The sequence below is a fragment of the Sinohyriopsis cumingii genome, chromosome 5, assembly GCF_028554795.1.
Source record: "Sinohyriopsis cumingii isolate HCF-2022 chromosome 5, ASM2855479v2, whole genome shotgun sequence".
NCBI classification, from domain to species: domain Eukaryota; kingdom Metazoa; phylum Mollusca; class Bivalvia; order Unionida; family Unionidae; genus Sinohyriopsis; species Sinohyriopsis cumingii.
In genome coordinates, this window is record NC_142965.1 from 87,880,334 (window position 1) to 87,891,033 (window position 10,700).

At 35.4% G+C, this 10,700-nt stretch overlaps 1 protein-coding gene across 1 annotated transcript; it reads right to left on the reverse strand.

Annotated features, from left to right (window-relative positions):
• Nucleotides 1-715: 715 nt before the first annotated feature.
• Nucleotides 716-9,832, reverse strand: LOC149799692 (uncharacterized). The gene is made up of 2 exons (XM_089958257.1): nt 7,599-9,832; nt 716-1,432 (listed from the first exon to the last, which is right to left on the reverse strand). Exons 1-2 carry the CDS (start codon nt 9,572-9,574, stop codon nt 901-903), a joined length of 2,508 nt encoding a protein of 835 aa, XP_089814383.1. The 5' UTR covers nt 9,575-9,832; the 3' UTR covers nt 716-900.
• Nucleotides 9,833-10,700: the final 868 nt, after the last annotated feature.

The following is a 10,700-nucleotide window of genomic DNA, read 5'->3' on the forward strand; positions in this document are numbered from 1 at the left end:
AATGTTATCATTGCCAGATACATCGGTTTAAATAAAGTTATTCATGGATATCTTACAGTCGTTATCACCTTTCGCAACTTTGGTCACTGCTAGCGCCAACAAAGACATGGATGGATATCCTCTAACGAAATGTTATAGGCATATTTTTTGGTTTTTCTTCTTAAGAAACAAGGCGTCAGGGAGAACGGGGGCGGGGGGACGGAGTCGAAATTCGAAATTTGAGGAACACAGGACAAAAAAGATATGGGACATTCCCTAATTGTGTCTGAATGACGCGTTCTATAATTAATGTACAGACTGTAGGAAACATGATTCTAATAACTAGAAGCCATAACAATCTATAACTCCTCAAAGTCATGAAGGTCAAACACTTTCAAGATAAACTAACCCTCTTGAAAGCATGGAATTAAGAACACTGCTGTTTAAATCCCAGTGGAAGTAATGCCGAATGTTAAAAATAATTTCGGTCTCTGAAATAAATGTCAGTATATAATTGTTAAAGTTGGATGGATGACGTGTTCTGGGAAAAGCTTCTGAACTTCGCGTATTTTGGGGTTGGGTTTTTTGTTTCTGTTTTGTTGATTCGTTTATTTTCTTTTTTGGGGAGTGGGCAGTCTTTTTCATGCTGAGCAGTTTTTCAACTTAGATTTCCAGTTTAGCAAGAATCAGATTTTGGAGGTGCTACATTAAAAAAAATGTCAAAGCCTCATGCAGATAATGGAAACAATACAAATTTTAATGCACCAACAGAAGTTCTATCTGCATATTGGAATTTGAACCATGCCGATCAACTAATAATAATAATAATAATAATATAATTTCTACATTATTATCTGTTAGGCAATTTTACGTTTCTCTGCATGATTTGTTCGAAGCGCTCTGAACATGTCTGAAATGCATTCATTGAAATAGCAGTCTAAATATTTTCACTTCATTTGATGCTTCTTCAAATACCATAATCATGTTATTTTTGTCATTTAAACATATTCCCACTGGCTTTTCAAGCCCATGCTCAGGTGAAAGTAATACGCCTAGTTCTCGGCCTTCTTGTGTTATCAAAACTACAGTCTTAGAATTATACCCACAACAGTAGATAATCCCATTCCGATCCAAAGTGATCCCGTATGCCGTTTTCAGGTTATCGCTTTCAAACATATTCAGCCTTCCACCTTTTTTATCCATCGTTACAATTTTATTTTCAACCGTGTAGTAGATATTTTCACCGTCAGGACTTACACAGTGTTTATTGTGAGTACTGGCCAAACTGTCAAATGAATCTATCTCCTCGACGATTTCAAATGATGTATCGTACTTAAGAAGCGAATCTTTTCCCATAGAAACGTCTACGATAATGTTTTGCTGATATGAAACTATTCCATGGCAATGGAACCCAACAGAAATTGTTCTTATTCGTGTAAGAGTATTAGTCAAGAGTATTAGTCACACCGACAATGTCTACATTCGTTCTATCTGTAGTGACCGCTGCATTCTGCTGATGAACTAAACAAACGTGTCTTGGCTGTTGGACCATATTTAAATGACAAAAAAATGAAAACATTTATCAAAGAGCTTTAGCTTCTTATTTCGCTCATCTGATAGTAAAATTCTGTCATCGTGAAGGAAAATACCCGAATAGATGCAGCAATCTTGTGTGTCATCATACATTTTAGTATTGATCGTCACTATAGAATCTGGCTGAACACGAGGAATAAGCATCGTCAGTTTTTGTGATATTCAAATGCACATCTATGACAGCAGGGTTCGTTGTGCTGTTGGCATGAATATTTGTACTTTTTCCAATGTTTTGAACACCGGTACATACTGTTTTCAGTTGCATTTGAATTCGAAATAGCTGGCATTGTGTGTATTGTTATAGAGTGGTTCCTGCTCATCTTGAATTTGTTATGATATGTGTGACACTTTTGACAGAGATACTCCATACTCGTGACACAGTAAACCACGGAGGGTCGGTACTGATCGTTCGTTAAACATGGTTGACAATAAACAGGGTCATCCTTTTTGGATTGATTTGACACCAAAAGTGAAATAACAGTGGAATTTGCTGCAAGTTTTGAAGCCCAGTCTTCAGTGGTCTGGTGGGAGGCAGGTGCTGGGGTTGGACTTCTACACACGGGACATGCAAGAATATCTAGTAGTGTCCCTTCCTCTCTCAGACCGCTTACATGTTTGCTAATACACTTCTCACAAAATGTGTGTAAACAGGCCAATACTTTTGGTGATTCGAATGTTTCCAAACATATAGGGCAGTTCAACTGTTTATCCATATCGTTCTGGCCTTCTGCCATCGTAAAACTCATTACTTCCTCGTTCTGAAGGTTAAGACAATGTATATTGCACAGGAAATACGACAACTTGAGCTAACAGTATGAATTGGAGACTCTATTCAACACAGTATACATATCTGTTAATACAAGTCAAAATAGCAAATGCTCAGCTCAGTGGCATTTGACTGTGCTTCAGAATATATCGATCCTTCTCGCCATTGTGCTGGCAAGGTATGTCTCACTCTAGTACAATGTGATCACGTGGTCTCTAACGCAGATATCAAACTACTTGTATGTCACATGATATAGAAAAGCATTTTGAACTACATGAATGTAAATTGGATGACTGACAAAAACACTTCATACAAAAAATCCGTGCAAATAAGGTGAATAAATATTTTGCACTCCAGCACTCAACGAGAACAAAATGAAAAGAGCAATAATAAAGTTAATCTTTATAATTATTTAATCATCGTTGTTGTCATCGCAATCATCATCTATAACCTTTAAATAATAAACAGTGCTACCTTTTTGCGCCATTCCCCTCATTATGTATTTTATATATTTTGTGTTAAACATTGTCAGAATGACTAACAAGGTATAAAGTGGCACAAATAGATGAAATAATGCATCCATTATAAATTATGTGATCGACGGGAAAAATGCATTTGTCCTGCGCAGTATTTAAGGAAAAGTAATGTGTGTGTGTGATTTGGATTTTTAACGTAGCTTTAACAATTTTTCAGTCATATTGCTACGATGTTTGCAGTGTGACAGTTTATAGTGATGTCTAGCACTGGGGCATCATGCCGCAGACGTAGCATGATGTCCTACCCAGTCACATTATCCTGACACCAGGCCGACCAGTCCTAAAACTAACCTCTTAATTTGTAAGTCTTTGGTATGACTCGGCCGGGGATCGAACCCACGACCTCCCGCATCCGAGGCGGACGCTCTAACCACTAGGCCACCGGAGCGGTCCATATTTATGTGATTTTATATATATATATATATATATATATATATATATATATATATATATATATATATATATATATATATATATATATATATATATAATGAATTTCCACTCATTAATCATTAGTGACGTATGAGAGTAAGAATAAAAGAATTGATGATCACCGTATTCAATTGAATTTAACATGGTACACAATTTCAACGCAATCCTTTCCGCTTCCGGTCCCCCCCCCCCCTCCACATAAGTGACAATATACGCTGAAATCTGGAGTGAGAGAGAAAAGCAATTTGGGCTGGATGGAAACCTTGAAACTGACATCACACCAAGTAACCTACAAAAACATGGTTCATCGTAACGGTATGTTTACACTTTCCTTGAGATTTATATACAGTGCTTATAATATCAATGATACCAAATTGCCATATCCTGTCGACACTATACGTTAAATTCGGTTACGGGTTACACATACTGTAACTTATTTAATGCCTTGTTGTTCTTGTTATTTTGTTGTTTCTTAAAGCTATTATAATGTTCTAGAAATCGATTATTATTAATTAAATATGAAAATGTCCCAAAGGCCGCCTCTCTCTCTCTCTCTCTCTCTCTCTCTCTCTGGACCATCGTAGCAAGATAAGGACGAAGAGCAATGTTATGGTCAGTAGTGTAACGAACACTTCAGTCGTATGTCCTCATATTTCCTAATAAAATCACATAAATACATCCTTCCCTCGAGAGGTGTCGTGATGGAGAGAAGATTCCCTCACGAAACCGAAGGCTGTCACGCTATGGAAACTTGCCACGCTTTCGGTAGGTTTTGAAACACATTAAACATGCCATATCTTGATATTACTATATTTAGTTACCTTGATGCATACGTTGTTAAATACCAATGTATCTCTATCATGATTCTTGATTAACATACTTAATTCTTGTAAACTCAGCTGCATTCCGACTCGCGATGTAATTACAGTACCACGCTCTCCATCGCGGAGGTATTGAAATTAAGTAATGAGGCGGGATGTGTTACGCGTTTTGATTGGTTGACCGAGTTTGCAATAGCTACCGTATTTATTTTATTAAATATATCAAAACTTCTGCATCAAGATATATATATATATATATATATATATATATATATATATATATATATATATATATATATATATATATATATATATATATATGTGTGTGTGGTGTGTGTGTGTGTGTGTGTGTGTGTGTGCACTGTGTACTTTACAATTGTCCATAATTGAGGGTTGAGTTGGCCATACCTTAATAATGTTGTTTTATTTCCTAAACATCATATTACATAGCTAATATTTGTCAATGATTTTAGATTATATTTTAAGATCATTTATTACATGGAGGTAAACATGTTTACAGATGTTGGAATCAAGGTCTCGTTTATTTTTAGAAAATAAGAATGTTCTAGAAGCAAAGTGTTTACGAATTTGATAGGAAAACGACACTCAGTCTGGTTCTGTTATTGTATATTTGCGTTGTTTACTTGAGAATTACTCTTTCCATGTCTTAACATCAGTATTAGTGAAACCTGTTTAATTTTGTTTAGTTGATAGGAATGAATTTCTTTATTTAGATTATTCATTTGAATTACAAAGTGCTTATTGGTTTAGGACAAAATCACTATTTTGGGATTATTGTGAATTCATTCAAGGACATTTTGGATTATATCATTGTGATACTTCAAGACAGCTGGCACGTTAGCACATTGGAGATTACTTCCACATTATCGTATTCAAAATTGGAATTCATCAGGAACACCACTGGAATTTATTCGGAATATTCTATACTTTTGGACTTGTGAATGAATTATTTGGGATTTAATTCACAATAATGTACGTTGTTTTTAAATTTGCACTTTGTATTCCAAGGAAATAAATTATTTGTTAAATTTCACAAAACCTGTTGATTCTCGTTCTTTTCTGTTACATAGTTTAAGATTATAGAGTGGTAACAATGCAAAAGTATGGAACATTCAAAAAGAAAAATGAAGTCAACTGCTTTATCTGATTTGTTTTCATCTGTGATGGTTTTGGAAAGCATCACATCTTCCCTCTTTCTCTCTCTCTCTCTCACACACACACACACACAGATATATATATATATATATATATATATATATATATATATATATATATATATATATATATATATATATATATATGTATATATATATATATATATATATATATATATATATATATATATATATATATATATATATATATATATATATATATATATATATGAAGCTGTTTAATCCGTTCAGGAATCCAGGTAAACTAGAAGTAGAAAACAAAAACTAAAAAAAAACTTTAATGAATACTAAATTTAGGAAGGCTAAAGGACATACAAAGAAAGGGATAGGCAAGTGAAAGATGATGAAAAGAAAACTTCCTGACGTAATTTTCTTTATGCTTCTCCTACATTCTATTTTTTTCCACTCAATATAATATGCTACAAATACCTCATTTCGTGTATCACACAAAATAAAAAGTGATAGGCAAACTGAAAAATGAAGGAAAGAAGAATGCCCCACCATCATAACACATTTCTTTCTCTTTCCCATTCGTTCTACTGTCTACAGTCCAAACAATACGTTACAAAGATCTAATTTTGTGCGTCACAAGAAATATGTTTTTTAATTTTAAAATATTTTCCTGTTTTCAAGATTGTTATTATGACTGAATTAAGTAGAAAATACCTTACAATCATTAAATACACACTTCAAACAATCATGTCTGCCGATACTCGATATCCTTTATGCTCATATTAATTTCATAACCTGTAACCAAAGTGCATGTTACAAAGCTTTGGGAATGTTTTCTTGTCATTTAATAACCTTTTATAGCTAAACCTCCGGAAAGCAATGAACAACCGTCATGAAAGTTTTGTTCATTGTTCTTAATCCGGCGGAACTTTACTATTTGTAATTTAACAATGCTTCTGAACGTATGTTGCAGACGAAAACTAGTTTTATGTTGCAATCTCATTTTATTTCAAATATATCCTGGTGACCAAATTACCACCCTTTGTAAAGTTACTCTCCTAAGAGTCCTTGCATATTTTGCTTCATCTATGAAGGCAACACCTTCTTTACTAACATTAGATGTAATTTTAATTCTTTAGAAAACAGTAGCTTTTGGGCCTCAGCAAATGCTTTTTCTCCCATTCAGCAATAGAAATGTGTATGACCTTGAAGAAACCTCATATGAATGCCTTATTAAGGGACATTTTTTCTCTATTAACTGTAAAGTTGTTCTATTCAAAATAATTTCTTAGCAAACTTAAAATTTCCTAGTATGGGCGATTGGGTTTCATTTGTCATAGGCGTGACTTTCTACAAGTAGTCAGACTAGGATCATACTCGATCTAAATATCAAGGCCGTCATGACCAGCTGTAACCAGAAAGACGTGTTTAGATTAACTCATTTCTCCAGAAAATCATGATCATGTCGAACAGACAAAAACTGTTTGTGAACCATGAGTTTAAATAAAACTGACGATTCGACAATATGGCCAGCCTCAGACAATATGGCCAGCCTCATTTGAACAATCTGAAACAAAGAAGCTTTGTGTAGAGCAGTTTTGCACAGGTCTTTTTTTTTCGGAATAAAGATGGATAGATTATATATGTTGGTTGTAGACAAGTAGAAAAATAAACTGTTAGGCAGATAGATAGGTAGGTTGAAATATTGGCGGATATGTTTGATTTATGGAAGCGTACAGACAGACAAGACGATGCACAGACAAAGTGACTTTCTAATGCAATATCTGTTACATAACATTTTCTTTTATTTTCGATTTATATTCTTGTCTTGTGTGTGGTAATTCCTTCTTAATTAACGCCATGAAATGGGTAACAATGTATTGAAGGGATTACAAATTTCTAATTCTGAAAACATATAACATCAAACTGATCCAAAGGCATAAAGTCTGTTATGGTTGAGATGTATGAAAACATACAGACTGAAAAGTAGGTATGTAAACATCTAATGCCAATATTTATTCAAACAGTCTTGGATTAATTATGAATTTTTCAATTAATCAATAAGTGCAACACCATGATGTACTTGAACAAATACAAAGTAATGGATTATACCAGTCATATACAAGTCATCTAAATACCAGTGTCATTCATATCCATGCATTAGTACTACTGAAGAGTTCTAAGACTAATTACTAACAGAATCCATTGTTGCACTACTTCATAATGTATTAAATATACATTTTAACATAGTTTTCCTTCATATCCAGGTCTTACAACAGGATCATATGTGAATTGCGTAAATCAAAGAGTGAAAGATACTAACTATATAAGCTTGAACATTTTGACTTCATTTGACTTTCTTTCAGTTACAAGTATGACGTTATTCTTCTTATTCAAGCATATGCCAATAGGATTCTTGAGTCCATCCTCACTTGATAGTAACACACCAAGTTGCCTCCCTGCAGGTGTTACCTGAATTACAGTTTGTGATTTTTCACCACAGCAATACAGGATTCCATTATTGTCTACAGTGATTCCACATGCACCTTTTAAATCTTCACTCTCAAACGTGCTTAATTCTTTCCCATCCATATCTAATGTAACAAGTCTATCCTCGACCGTATAATAAATTGACTGTACGTCAGGGCTCACGCACAGTGCATCAGAAGGAGAAATCTCGTGGTCAGGTAACGGAATTTGTTTCATTACTTTATTTGAATTGTTATATATAAGAAATGTATCTTGTTTTCCATCAAATATATCAACAATAAAGTTTTTGTGGTAAAAAGCTAATCCATAGCATTCGCCGTTAACAGAAATTCTACGAAGTTTTGTTAAAGTACTGGCTACCGAAACAATCTCAATTTTCCCTCCACCAATGGTAACGGCCAGAGTCTCGGTGTCCACGCTGCACATAAACCGCGGTTCATCTGTCATCTTCAGGTATGACACACAATGATACAATTGGTCAAATAGTTTCAGTTTCTTATTTCCATTATCACATAACACAATACATTCGTCACTGAGGAAAATACCCGAATACATTTCACAGGTTACAACGTCGTCCTCGAGTTTTGCGTTCCATGTTTGCATCGAGTCCTTTTGAGCGCGAGGCGCCAGCACCATTGCTCTTTGAAATGATATTTCAGGGAATACTCCAGGAATTTTCGACGCCTTACTGAGCACTTCTCCTAATGAACGTAACGTTTTAACAACTCCCTCAAAATTCTTGTCCCTTTGAAATTCAAGCGTTATGTCCCTACATTCATCATCCATTCCATCAAATTTTTTCAAGTACTTCAAAACTTGCTGAGATACTCTCGTTATTGTCATGAATAATTTTGTGCCATCGTTTGATTTATTCTCTTGGAATAATATCCTCTCAGATGTTTCTATGGCAGCTATGGCGCTTTTACATTCCACTATTTGATCCGATATAATAACCGCTTCTTGTTTATATGCTTGTTCCAGTTTCTCTAAAGTTGCCGTCTCCAGTTTATCTGTTAGCTCTTTAATTTCCGTACTCCATCCTTTGACTGCCTCGGTTATTTCAGTTTTGCTTTGCTTGATAGATTCTAGATTTTTTAGCCTATTATCGAACAATGTCAGAAACATCTGTCTCAGTGAATGTAAATTTCCTAATACTTTCTTTGTTTCTGTACTTTCTGTAACATTTTTGGATAGATTTTCGATTAAAATCAAATCATTGCAACTTCTGTGATCTGTTATGGCACACTTACTACAGCAGAGATCTTTTTCTTCTTGACAGAAATATGTGTATTTTTTCAGATGTCTTGAACACCGAAACAATCTGTCTTTATTTTCACTCAAGATCTGATTTTCTGGCATTGACACAAGTGTAGTAGTGTGGTTGTTGCTTACTTTGAATTTTCTATGATAATCGTGACAAATGTTACATAGATACTCCGAACAGTTGACACAAAATGCCGAGGATATGTTGCGCTTACCGTCTGTCAAACATGGTTGGCAGTGAATTATATCATCCTTGCCGGACTGGTTCAGTGTCAAACTTGACAAAACCATAGAATTATTTGGAAGCTTGGCAGCCCAGTCATCCAAGGTCTGGTCGGTCAACGGGGGAAGGTTGTGGCTTCTACATATGGGACACGTGATACTGTCTAACTGCACGCCCTCCTCTTTCATACTACGAACATGCTTACATATACATTTCTCACAAAATGTATGTAAACATGTCAATACCTTTGGTGATTCAAACGTTTCTAAACATATGGGGCAGCTCAACTCTTTGGCTTCATCACTAGCCTTGGCTTCCGCCATTGTATAAGTCAATAAACTCCGTGTTTCTTTGTGTAAAGAAATACACAATGTTCAGTACAGATAACACTTAGCTGGCCGAACTGACACAACACACGACTGGTGCACATTCCACTCTCCTTGCACTCCTCCAACAGCACTGTCATGTTTACTTACATCCGTAATACTTGCCCGTGTTTGAAATGCATATCGATTTGATTATGTTACTTTGTAACTTCTCTGTGGCCGGATGATCACGTGCTCTTTAATTCAAATACCAACTGGCACTGTTACCACGATATGTATGTATATGCACGTATTGACCCTGACAAAAGAGCGAAGCACTATAATCAACTACGAATCTAGTTTGCACAGATAGAATTTAGATAACCTGTATGTGTACGACTGAAAACGTAAGGGTAAGCAGATTATTTTAAAAAATACAATTATTGTGTGACAATTAACTTCAAGAGCTTGTATAACCCCTGATCGGCATATGATGTGTACATTAGGGGTAGTGGCAGCGATGTGACTTTGATAGATGTTGTGGTATTTAGTTCTTCATATTGTTATTATTGTCGTTATTACTACTACTAAATGGGGCCCCGAGCGGTCGAGTGGTCTAAAGCGAACTCCGTTATGGATCACTGCCATCTCACCTCTGTCTGTGTGGATTAGAGTCTCGGATTCGGCCAATGTGGGTATGTGAGAAAGCTTGCCCGTTACTTCTCGTGGGTCGGTGGTTCTTTCCGGGGTTTTCCCGGGTTCTTCCTCCACCATTAATACTGGCCACCATTTTCAACATATCGTGTGCTGAAAAATGGCGTTAAACCCTACAACAACAACAACTATTACTACTACTAAATATGAAATAGAGCGATAGTTCAACAATGTTAGAATTCATTATTAAACATTTCATGTAATAACATTTAGTCACCGACCTTTCATGTCACATATATATGAAAATGAATGCGTGCGTTCGTGTGTGTGTGTGATCTAGATTTTTAACGTAACTGTAACAATTTTTCAGTCATATCGCTACGATGTCTGCAGTGTGGCAGTTTTTATAATGATGTCTAGCCCTGGGGTATCATGCCGGAGACATGTAGTATGATGTCCCACCTAGGTACATTACACACACACACACACA